Source organism: Staurois parvus, unplaced genomic scaffold (genome assembly GCF_062004578.1).
Source record: "Staurois parvus isolate SC_StPar_1 unplaced genomic scaffold, SC_StPar_1.0 ptg000594l, whole genome shotgun sequence".
In the NCBI taxonomy this organism is placed as follows: domain Eukaryota; kingdom Metazoa; phylum Chordata; class Amphibia; order Anura; family Ranidae; genus Staurois; species Staurois parvus.
The window spans coordinates 1,947,225-1,960,543 of record NW_028318390.1 but is presented as its reverse complement, the minus strand read 5'-3'; the positions used below and the strand labels follow the sequence as shown (position 1 = coordinate 1,960,543).

Sequence of the window (13,319 nt, the reverse complement as noted above, 5' to 3'; positions counted from 1 at the left end):
TCTGTGGGACTCCAGAGGCACCAGCAGCTTCAAATATCTGTTTGCTGCTATGTAATGGTATTTTAGCAGCTGCTCTCTTGATCCGATGCATGGATCTGGCAGAAATCTTCCTCAATGTGCCTTTATCTCTACAAACCCATCTGTGCTCTGAATCAGCCACAAATCTCTTAATAGTGTGATGATCACGCTTAGGTTTTCGTGAAATATCTAATGTTTTTATACCTCGTCCAAGGCATTGAACTATTTCACTCTTTTCGGCAGCAGAGAGATTCTTTTTCTTCCCCATATTGCTTGAAAATCGTGCTCTGCTTAATAATGTGGAACACCCTCCTTTAGTAGTTTTTCCTTAAATTGGGCTCACCTGCCAATCTAATTATCACAGGTGTCCGAGATTGTTTTCAGTGATCAAAAGAGCCCTGACACACAATGCCATCCATGAGTTAAACTGAAAAACAAAATATTTCATCTTTGTGACACTTAAATAGAATTTGAATAATAATTTGGAACAGGGTGTAGTAATACCTCATCTGGAATATGCAGTTCAGTTTTGGGCACCAACTCACAAAAAGAACATTGTGGTACTGGAGAAAGTGCAGAGAAGGGCAACCAAACTGACAAGAGACATGGAGGAGCTCAGCTATGAGGAAAGATTAGAGGAACTGAATTTATTCTCTCTTGCAAAGAGGAGATTAACATGTATAAATACATCAGTGGTTTGCTTTAAAAAAGGCCTGGATTCTTTCCTAGATACACACAATATAACTGGATACTAACATTTATAGGTAAAGATATCTGATTGCCTCTCGGGGGATCAGGAAAACAAATTTCCCCTTCAGGAGCAAATTAGATCATGCTTTGCTGGGTTTTTTTTTTTCAGCCAGACTAACTATGTAACTATGGAACTGTGCTCATCTTGGCTCCAGCGATACATAGTCTTAGAGCTCACTGTTCAGCCACTGACATCTTTGGGTAGCTGGCTTCTGGTTCTAGATCGCCGTCCGCTTTCATTGTCTGGGCAGGAGTGACATCACTCAACGCATGCGCAGAAGCTCAGTTGGCATTGCTGAATCTGTATAGTGAGCTGCGCTTGCGCAGCTCACAATACAGGGGGGGACAGGCACATAAGTAGTCTCTTCTGCATTACAAATCCTGCCTGTTTGCCCATTTTTATTTTTTAACCTAACATTCCACTTTAATTTTCTTACTAAAGTTCCACTTTAACCTGTGCCATACTGTAATGAAAAACTGTACAGAAATATTTATCATAATATTCATGTGAATGAAAATCCACAAACATGTGTCTGTTTTTCTTAGTAATTTTAAAGTGATCATATGACCATTCTCCAAGACTGTAGACATGGATTTTGAAGAGTGGGGTCACACTTTTACTCAGCAACGTTTATCTGTCACCTCTTCAGTCTGCTTCCCAATATGTTAGGTGTAGCCAAGTGTAAGAATGGCCACAAAGGCTCCAGAGCTTCTTGTCAATCAGTACAAAGAAGGCTGAACTGTGAGTGTGTCAGCCTATGATGTCACTAGCTAACTAGGGCACTACTTTTTGCACAGTGCCCTGCTATTCCCTATGAGAAGTGAACTGTGCATGTCTATCATTACTAACTTGAGTCTGAACCTATGGTTAATATGGAACAGGAAGATATAGGGGCCATAGGAGACTGGCAAGATCACTAGGTAGTATTTTGAGCTGAGCAGCATTAAAATGACTTATATAAGCAGAGATTTTCAAAAACTTAAAGCACCTTACATTTGATTTAAGCAATATTTAGGTTTATTTGGAAAATAAAAGTTCATGCTACTGGACTTCAAAACTATATATAGAGGCTCTCAGCAACAGTGATATATAATACACATTTCTGAATCAAATTAAGTGTAGCACCCTCCTAGTTAGGTGCTAGTATAGGTGTTTGTAGGTAAATTGAATTAAGCAGACTATAGCAGGGTCCTTCACCTGCTGGAGAATGACCCAGACTGGAAGTGTTGTCAAACCTAACAAGAACTTTGGAGCTACAAAAGAAGTCCTGGGTGGTTCGAGTTCTGGAGAGAGCTGCAGGACCATTTCCAAAAGTTGCAGAAACAACTGAGGCAACATCCAGGAAATATTTGGCCAGGAGGCTCATGCAGCAGTGTCTGCTGATACTAGAAGGAGGCATCCAAGTATCTAGAGACACAGTGAGTAGGCCTGGGAGACAGACTGTTGCCACTTTGCACACATTTTGTGGAGGGATTGTTCCAGACCTGCTGCCAGGGTTCTTTCCACTGTGGTACTCCCCCTGTGTTGAGCTGTACATAATTTACTGCACAAGAGACTGTTCTATAGGAGTTAGCTGTGTTCTAGATAGTGTCCTTGGTCAAGTTTTTCTAGTTCTGGGTGTCCCAAGGCCCTATACCTATCCCCCATCTCAGTTCTACAAACAATAAAACCCCAGAAAAGACACTGACAGGTTCTGGTGTGTAAAACTGAAAGTACTGTGTGCACCTGGCTATAAAAATAACTTGTGCCTGGCTGTTTGCATCATCAAGGGGTTAGGACCTAGGTTAACAGCGGGACCAGCCAGAAGGTCTGAGCTACATAAGGATTCAGTCATTTGTTTGGTTGCTTTGGCCTTTGGGGAGTCACATTTGATGGTTAGACATAATTTGTAAATTTCTTTAACTACTTCCCACCTGTAGGATGTACTCATACATGTACTCAATAAAATAAAATAAAATGTAAAGAGACAGTGTAAAAATATAAAAGTTAATTAAAATAAGTAATGAAGAAATATGTATAAATATGTCACTGGTCTATTTGGTAGACTTTGTGGAAAGTTGTTCACTTGAAGGTCATGGCAAAATTAGAATTTGTGACTGGAGGAAAAGAGATTTACCCCCCTTACTTTAACTGACAACTGCGTGGTCATGCAACACTGTATGTAAATTAAATGTATGTCCTTTTCTCTCACAAATAGAGCTTTCTTTTGGTGGTATTTGATTACTTCTGCGTTTTTTATTTTTTGCTCTATAAACAAAAAACGACCAATAATTTTGAAAAAAATATATATTTTTGACTTTTAAAATTTCTTAAATTTCATAAATTTAGGCCAAAATGTATTCTGCTACATGTCTTTGCTAAAAAATCCAAAAATTGCATATTAATTGGCTTACATGAAAGTTATAGCTTCTACAAATGGCAGTATATATACTGGATTTTCTTTTTTAATACTAGTAATGGCGGTGATCAGCGAATTATAGCGGGACTGCAGGACTGCGGGACTGGGGCGGGCATTCTAACACTGACTAACTGCCACTGACATCCCAATGACACTAATACAGTGATCAGTACTAATAAAAAGCATTAACACTGTACTAATGACACTGGGAAGGAAGGGGTTAACATCTGGGGCAATCAAAGGGTTAACTGTGTGGGTTTTACTAGGGAGACATGCTGCTTTATTTTTTTCTGCTGTGCAGAGAAATACAAAGCAGAATGTCATTGCTGGCAGGAGAGACACCTGTGTTGTTTACACACAGGTCTCTCCCCTGTCAGTTTTCCTCGACGATCGCCGCATGCCAGAGGGGAATATCCGGCTGAGACCTGGTGATTGACATCCGTAGCCACCAATGGTGGAGCGGGTAAGGCTTTGCGGCGCCCCCTACCTGGAAGTGCAAAACACACATATATTTATATATGTGATTTTGCACAGCCCTGCCGCCCTGTGGCAATAGTTCTACTATAGGGCGGTGGGCAAGCGGATAAAGTAGAACTATAGGCAAACCTTTTTTTCATTTTGTATAGCGTAAGGGAGGGTTATATCACCTGTCAGTTATTTTTGACAGCCAATTAGGGAGATTTCACTTCACTTCCTCTCTCATAATAATTAGGGGAATCCTTTGGGACCGCCTAGGTCATCAGAACTAATATCCCAAATGGCAGACATCCCTTCTCTTATACTTCTGGGGACAACCCGAAATTTGGGATATTCTTTTACTTTTTGTTTTGATGATAATGGTAAACAGGACAAACAGAGGGTGAACCACCCTAACGGGGGCACAGACAGTAATAAAAACTGACAGGGGTTCTAGTCCCTCCCCACTCTATCTAACACTAAAAAAAATTGTCTTTAGTTATACTATTATTCTTACCCTTCAGATGAAGTCCGGAAATGACGAAACGCGTTAGAGGAGTGACGTCAAGACGCACGCACGCCAAACCGGAAGTGTCGCCGCGGCCATCTTTTTGGTGGTGTACATGTGGTTTACTAAATGTTTGTAAAAAGCCATTGAAGGAGTAATGCTGGGAGCCGGATTCTGCTTTCTTTTATGTAAGTTTGGATTAAATTTGTTCCTCTAATATGGATTCTGCCTAAGAGCCTGTTTATTTTCATGAGGATATTGGAGGATTGCTCTTGAAGTAAAGCATTGGAAAGGAAGGAGTACTTTTGATAGCCCATGCCTGAAAACAACTATAAGAGGGTAATAGTACCTGGTATCACTTGTGGCTGGAATAAAAAAGGGTACTAGTACCTAGTATCACTATTCACTAAGGGTTGTGCACAGTGTTTTTATGGAATTCAAGTGGTTGATCACAAAGTGTGTGGTTATATAGTGATCACAGAGTTTTCACTTTTTGGGTTTGAATTTTATATTAATTAAAAGAATATTTGTATAAGTTTTTTTTTTTTTTTTTTTTTTTTTTTTTTTTTTTTGTTTTTTGTTTGCACAATTTAAGAGTGATTTTTGTGTTGAGCACTGAGTGGAGTGATATATATATATATATATATATATATATATATATATATATATGTAAAAGATAATGCACTATGGATTTTTATTTTATTTTATTTTGAGGTATTTCGGAATATCTAGGATTGATTTCCTTCTAACTGCATCAAGGTGGAAAATTGGGATTTGGACATTGGACACAATTACTATTTAAAACATTTTTAGACACAATTCACATATTTTTATAGATTTTTATTTTATTTTATTTTTTTAGTTTTGATTATATGAATTTATTATATTTAATTTATGGTTATCACAAAAAGGTTATGTGAGATAGCATACTAAATAGGTAATTATATTTGTGGTAATTATATATCAGGCAAGGTTTCTTGAATTGTAAAAGCAACGGACTTTAACCGTTTCCCCACCACCCTATAGTAGAGCTACTGCTACAGGGCAGCAGGGCTGCGCAAAATCACACATATATATATGTGTATATATATATATATATATATAGTAGTGATTAATAATACATACTCAGAATGGTCTGAGGTTATGAGTGATGTACCCCAAGGTTCAGTGCTGGGAACCTTGCTTTTTAACATATTTTTAAATTATATAATGTTTGGGATTAAAAGTATATTTCAGTGTTTGCGGATGATGCCCATTTATGTAGCAGAATAACGTCCTTACAGGATGTCTCCAAACTACAAGGTGACTATTTACAATGCACTATTTAATTGGGCAACTATGTGGCAAATGAGGTTTAATTTTGATAAATGTATTTTTGGATTAGAGGCCAAAAGCATGCATGCATCATACATCCTAGGAGGAGAAGTAAGCCGCAGTTTCTACAGCAAGCAAAATACTTTATTTTATTAAAAAGGTATAGACTCCAGAGAGAGACATAATTTTGCCCCTGTACAAGTTATTAATAATATTTCATGTGAAATAAGCAGTTCAGTTTTTACCAGCTCACATAAAGAATACTGTAGAACTGAAGAAAGTGCAGAGAAGGGCAATCAAACTGATAAGAGACAATACAAGACTCCTTCAAGAACTACTTCAGGTAGTTCAGCTCAGTAAATTGATTTAAAAAAAGAGTTGGATTCATTTCTAAATTCATGAAAAAATAACTGGATATTATTATTTAGCAGTAATAAACGCCACATATTGTTGAACAAGGGAATATCTGATTGCCTCTTGGGGAAACAGAAAGGATTTTTTCCCCCACTGGAGCAAATCAGAGGGTTTTTTTGCCTTTCTCTGAATCAACTGTGGGTATAGGATTGTGTAAATGGAGATTTTCTATGATTTCATGTAACTTAGTGGCCACAGGTTTCTGTGGGTTTCCTATTGACCTCTAACCTCAGAGTGACCCTTTGTTTCTGAGTGACCACTAGCTTCAGCAATTCCTGCATCCCTGAACCTAAGCTGTCCTATGACCTCACCGTTTCCAGCAAACACTCAATCCCTGCACCTCCAGTGCACTCCTGACTGTATCCTTGGTCTGTATCTCCAGTGCATTCCAGATTGTTTTCTGTTTCTATGTCCCCAGTGTACTCCAGCTTGTATCCTGTTCCTGTGTCCCCAGTTTACTCCAGCTTGTATCCTGAATACTTGTGGTCCCATGCGCTTCATCCAGCATCCTACCCTAGTGACTTTGCAGTCTGCATTCCTGCTCCAGTGTTTTCCTTGTACCCCAAGTTGCATCCAGTATTCCTGCTCCAGTGTTATATCTGTGTACTCTAACCACAATCAGCTTTTCTACCTAGTATGTTCCTTTTGAATTGCAGCCCAGTTCTTGAATATTCTGTCACTCCTGTATTTCAGTAAGTGCAGCACCCTTTGCTGTAATAGACTGTCTCACCCTTGTTTTCCAGTAAGTTCCAGCACCCCTGTATTCCAATGAGTTCCAGTCCTCCTAGAGACCTTTGCATGCCTGTTTTCTTGAGTCCAGCACCCCTGTGCTGCAAGAGACTCCTACTTCCCTGTAGTTACAACACCTTGATGCTTCTAGATAACCTTGTAGTCCTGCCACTATAATAATTGGTGATTATTTAAGATAACAAAGTAATCATTTTTAGGGCAAACAGGGCTTTTTAAAAACACACTGTTTTTCATTGATCAGTGTTAGTTTAAAAAAAGAATTATGGTTACTGGGGGTAACACTAAAATTACAATTCTGATACTAAGCATTTCAAAGTTAATTATACATTAAATAAAGGCTTTTTTTGAATTTTACACTTTCTTTATTATGACATTGCATTCACACAGGCTTCAAGAGGTGGTAAAAATAGGCATTTGAGGCAGGTTTTTACTACCCCCAACTGCCTACCACTGTGTCTGATGGCTTGTTTTTTGACAGCATCAGCTTCCACAGCTGCTTTATGAACACAGAAACCCTCAATTATCATTTTGACAGTTGGGAATTGCCAGCAAGTGCCAGGAGAGGAGTGGCAGGAGGAACAAGTACGGGCTATACAAACTCATACCCTGTGCACATGTATAGCAAGCTCAGTGTCCAAAACTGGTTAAAGTACATCTAAGTCCAACAGAAATGTAATATATTGCAGCTTTATAAACCACACAAATTCGGCACTTAGTACATTATTTAAAATTAAACTCAAAACAGGAAGCAGCTCACACTTAAAAGTAGATGGATAGGTAATTAGCTTTATTTACCTACATTTAGAGAACTCTTGTATTTTGTATTTGACCACATATGTGTGACATGTTACAATAGAGTCATAGCTGGCTGATACTCTCAACTACCTATGTGATGGTTCACCTATAAAAAAAATGCAGTTTGACTTCATTCTTCTGTGAGGTCTATTTCTTCCGGTAAGAGTTTATATTTATCACAGTGGTGGAGCTGATGTAACAGGAGGATACTGGAATTTGGCAGAGGTGTGCATCCTGATTTCACAGCAAGGGAGAATATCACCAGCACACTGAGGACCACCAATATGAGTGGTCCAAAAGCTTTAATGAACGATCACATAGTTACAGCAAGGCAACGTTTCGGAGTTTTGCAGAGGACCCCTTCATCAGGCATGTGACGAATCATCATATGCTTGATGAAGGGGTCCTGCGAGATTCAGAAACTTTGCCTTGCTGTAACTATGTGATCATTCATTAAAGCATTTGGACCACTCATATTGCTGATCCTCGGTGTGTGCTGGTGACATTCTCCCTTGCTGATTCTGTTCAGTTCCAGCCGATGATCACTGCAGCACCCACTTGTACACACAGCCATTTTTAAATGCAGGAACATGTGTGTTTGGATTGTATACTTGCATCCTGATTACACAGTTCACCTCTTTTATGAGACATTTGGACTGAACTAAGTGCATATATTAACCACTTGACCTTCAGAACTGGCAATTGCGTGGTCATGCAACACTGTACACAAATTGCATTTATATCATACTTTTCACACAAATAGAGCTTTCTTTTGATGGTATTTGATCACCACTGGGTTTTCTATTTTTAATATATAAATGAAAAAAGACCAAAATGTTTTTAAAAAACAATATTTTCTACTTCGTGCTATAAACATATCCAATAAAGATTAATGCATCAAATGTCTTCGTAAAATTAGGCCAAAATGTATTCTGCTACATGTCTTTGGTAACAAAAAAATACCAATATGTGTATATTAATTGGTTGGTGTGAAAGTTATAGCATCTACAAACAATGGTATATAAAGTATACTGGAATTTACACATCTATTACGCTATACTGGTAATGGCAGGGATCAGCGACTGTGGGACTGTGATAGTATGGCAGGCAATCTGGCACTAGGTGATGCTGTCTTGGAGTTACACTAACCGACTTACACTGCCATCAATAGTAACGCTAATACAGTGATCAGAGCTATTATTGTACACTGTCACTGTACTAATGACACTGGCTGGGAAGGGGTTACCATCTATGGGCTATCAAGGGGTTACCTGTGTGCCTAACAAGTGTAATGTGTGTAATGTGTGCTGGCTTTTTTTTTAATAGATCTGGCTGTTTTTTCTCCCTACTTTGCAAGGAGGAGAAACAGTCAGATTGCTGCTCTGTGTACAGAGTCCTGTGTTGTGTGTAAATTGCAGTGATTGGAGAGAGCTGATCAGCAAGTCTCTGCATAAATCATGGGCCAGGATCTGCTGACAAAATCACGCTGTGGACAACAGTGGGTGCGCTCATGTGCGCCCCAGACTCGTAAGCAAGCTTGCAACGTTTATTTACGTTACTGTTACGTTACTGTGACCAAGCGGCAAGTGGTTAAAATATAAGATTATGCATATTATTTGTTTTTATTTGTACAATATCTTTCAGCTTACCAGTCCTTTGATGTGGTGGTCGCATTCATTTTTGTTTATCAGGCTAATAACATTTTGTGCAAGTACAGATAAATACTTAATACTAGCAGAAATGTTGTGTTCTTGTAGCTTACTGTGCATTGAAATGAAATATTAAACATTCTTATGAGCTTTCCCAGCTATCATCTGTGTACAAAGGACACAACTCCTATATATTAGACCTGAGGAGAGGGTAAGGTGTTTGTAGTTCAAATTAGGAATGCAGCCTAACATGGCAACACTGAACCTTACAGATACAGCACAGCAGGTTAGCATATAAATATATGTAAGCATAGTCACCGTAGGATAGGAAGTGTGCTACTAGCAGGATCACCAGGTAACAATAAAGAAAAATAAGAATGACAAAAGAAAACAAATCCAGCCATTGTATCTAAGGACTGATAAACTGCCAAATATTAATCTTTCTTTTTTCTCTCTCACTGGCTCATGGCCATCTTCTTTTACTCTTATGATTAAAATGTAACTCCTAAATCAATGCGTAACCATAAAAAAACATCTTCCCAGCAGTTCCACTTAACTGACTCAAACTAAATTCAGGGACAGCTATTCTAGTGAAAAGATCAGCAATGGTAGCCCCATATTTCTCTTAGTACTGGTTTTCTTTTTTAGTGAAACTGCTGGCAAAATTATTATTAATTATATTTTGTCCACATAGTTATATTCATACCCATAAGAGTATAAGACAACAGGTATGAGCCTGTGAGAGAGGAAAGGAAAGACTGGCATATTGCAGTTTATCAGCCCTTAGATGTGGTGGCAGTTTTCCTTTTCAAATCTTATTTTCCTTTATTTATACCTGGTAAATCTGCTATTAACACAATTCCTATCCTGGGGTGTGATGACATTTGCAAACTAGAAAGTCAGCGAGTGAAGTCAGTATTCCTGATCTGCATTACTTGTTGCAGTCAAGCCATTTGATTAGCACAACAGCCAGGCAGCTAGCATTTTCAGAGGGAGAGGACAGCCCCATATTTTCTCAGTACAAATGTATAATAGACCTGGGAAGTGTTATAACCTCTGTCAGGTTTTTATCACTATCGGTGTCTTTTGTAGGGAGATTTCTCTATACATCCTGTCAGGATTCAAGGTGATGTGAAAACTCTCCAATGGGGGAACAGGCAAATACAAACACACAATGGGGGGGATTTACTAAAACTGAGCACTCAGAATCTGGTGCAGCTGTGCATGGGATCCAATCAACTTCTAATTTCAGCTTGTTCAATTAAGCTTCAACAATAAAACCTGTGAACATGTGATTGGTTTGTCTCTCCAGTTTTAGTAAATAACCCCCATTGCATTTTTAGTAGTGTGGAGAAAAGTTGGAAAATAAGGTATTTTTTTTCTATTGCTGTTTTTGCCCTCCTGTCCCGGTGACAATAACATGCTCTATTTCTTGTATGGGTGTCACATGAACAGGAAGGAAAAAGCTCCCTTTTGGGATCCCAAACAGAGCTGAATCTATCCTATAAATCCCATCTAGATCTTGGTCCATAATTTTTTTTTCCAACACAAATTACTCTGGGAATTTTTGAAACAATAGCACTGCTGACAAGTCTTCACTACCTATCATACCTACCCTTTCTACTTGTAAGGTGCCCTTACATAGGTTTATTATTTTCCTAGCCAGTTAGATGTATTTCTTGTTACAGCTAACCATGACATTAATGAATCTTAATGTATCACAGAGATGAACAGAAGGTATTGCAAGGTACATTACAAGTTGGCTAAGGTCCACATCACCAAACCAAAATGTCAGTATATACTAGTGTGCAACAACCTGCAACAGATGCACTTGTGGGTTATGCCTCGTTTGCACTAAAATTACAGCATTTATTATATTATCAATGTAGGCTGCCTCATTCAGAAAAGAATAGTAGCCTGGCTGTCTCTGGGTTTAAAACTTTGACTCACTGACCCAGAAAAAACATGCAGCAGGTGAAGTCAGAGCAAATGTCAAAACCTTTTTTGTTCATACTTAACATGGATCAGTGTACATACTAAGCAACTAACATTTTTAAAAGGCATAGCCAGCAATGGCAGCCTGCATGTTGTTTCAATACAGCTTTCCATTATCAGCAAGTATCCTATATTTTAGTGAATTGAATAGCAACAGTAAGCTTGCTGCTATTGAACAAAACGAACCAACAGCAATCAAAAAAAGTATATGAACGGTTCTTACCGCCTCCATTCTTATAGCAGAGATAAGGAAATCTCCATACATTGGCCAGATCCACTGAAAAACCAACAACCGATAAAAGAAAGTCGATTTTCTTGCCCCAGTGCTCCCTTTCTTGCTCTTCTAGCACGGGAACCTCATATTTCTGGGAAGCATCTGGAGCGATCACTGTGTTATTTGTATATTGAATTCCATTCTGTTCTTTGACTAAAATCAATTCAACATCTTTCTTTTCTGGGGAAAACTCATTGAAAGGAACCACTGCTGACAGTCTATGGTCAGTATGACCCTGAATGAGGATCTTAGATTTCGGCATCTGAAAAGTGTTAACTGTGCAACAAGATCAGTATAAGATTTTCAAGAAGAGTAAAAATCAAGTGCAGCCTTTGTATTGAGGTTTAACCTTTTTTGTTCAGCTCTTGTTTCTGGAAGAAAAAAAAAATCAATACATTTTTTAGAATGTGGGTACTCAAATATTTATTACAACATGTGTATCAGTTGCTAGATTTAGTAATTAAATGAGCTTTATACACAAATCAGTCCAGTTTCCTATACAAGGCACTTTGAAATGTGTTATGCTATTTAACAGTCCTTGATTTTTAGATTTTTTAAAACATATTCCTGGAAATGTCTTTGATTCTCACTATTTAGTACATGAAGCTCCTGTTCTGTATGCTAAGATTAAGACATAATATCTGTCCAATGTATGCTTTAAAAGCAACTCTAAAGGAATTATTTAAAATGAAAAAGATTGTCGATTTTACAATTCCATAAACTGTTTTATATATTTGTGTGGTCCTCAGAAATGTTGGGGGTGGAAGTGAATGGAAATTTTCTGTAGGATTGAAGTCTGATACATAAATGACACCATCTCCACACTAGTAACAATGCTCCCTTTCTAAATAAAAAATATTGTTGCAAATATACTGGTGAATTTCACAGATTTTTTTAAAGTGTTGCAGTTGGCCATCCAGTATTTCAAGCACAGGGTTTGTAAGAGGGCTCACATACACTTTCGCTTGGCTGGATACATTTTAACTTGTACCACCTTAGTAGTGTTCTTAGACAACATTTTGACAAATTACATTCTGAATTTATTCACAACTATGAAAATGACTGAATACAAATAATAAAATCATTTTGTGCTAAAACTAATATAAAATTTTTTTTTTACCATAATATTTTTTTATCTAAAGTATTTATAAATCATTGACATTTTACATGCATTTTTAATACAGTCCTTCCAACAAATTTCACCATAAAAGTCCCTGCCGCATACACACAAATTATTACATATTAAGATTAGTAAGTAGTTTGATAAACTCTTCTACAATAACCATAATTTCATCATGCTACTTGCTAGCTAAAACATATTTTTGGAAAAGTGCACAGACTTACCAGCTTGCAGCAAGTAGGTTCATGGGTTGAACATCAGCAAGTCTTTCAGTGAGATTCCACCATGAAGACCACTCAGTCCTTCCAAGTGAAAACTCTGATCCTTCTGTTATGAGGAAACTGTAAAGACTAGAAAGATGCCAGCTTTTTAAACCATGATGCACTCAATGCACATGCTGCTTGTGAAATCAATACACCCACTGTAGACACTGGAAACTCAGCAGCGCCACCTATGGATACTACAGTAAAGAAATCCAGCAATCTGCACAGAACACTTGTGTTTACACTGTGAAAATAAGTTTTTGGATTTATTTTTATTTTTTTTTAGAAAAGCCAAAAGCAAGTTTATTAAGGAAGTGATTATATATCTCTTAAGCATCATGCATTACAGGGGCATATAAGCAATCTGAAATATGTAAATTAGCATGCCCTCAGGTTGCGTTGCCGCAAATGGAAGAGAAAGATCTGGATCACATCAAATGTAATTTATATTGATGTCCCCACAGGAGTATAACAGAAAGTAAGAATTAACCTGTTGGCTACTCATTTTTTTTAGATTTCTACAGAAATTGATTTGATATCCAAACTGTAAAAGCTAATTAGTAAATTCTAGTTCTGCTTCCTTGTGTGCATAAGCTGGTTATAGGTACTAAGCA

General features: G+C 37.8%; 1 protein-coding gene across 1 annotated transcript in view; it reads right to left on the bottom strand.

Moving 5' to 3' along the window:
• SLC6A2 (solute carrier family 6 member 2) overlaps positions 1-12,781 on the bottom strand; it is a 769,042-nt gene extending 756,261 nt beyond the window's left edge. Inside the window, exons 1-2 of the mRNA XM_089692558.1 lie at positions 12,667-12,781; positions 11,272-11,693 (exon numbers count right to left, since the gene is read on the bottom strand). Of these exons, the coding sequence (XP_089548684.1) occupies positions 11,272-11,584 (313 nt within the window). The 5' untranslated portion in view covers positions 11,585-11,693; positions 12,667-12,781. The remainder of the gene's footprint in view (positions 1-11,271; positions 11,694-12,666) is intronic.
• Between the last annotated feature and the right edge of the window lie 538 nt (positions 12,782-13,319).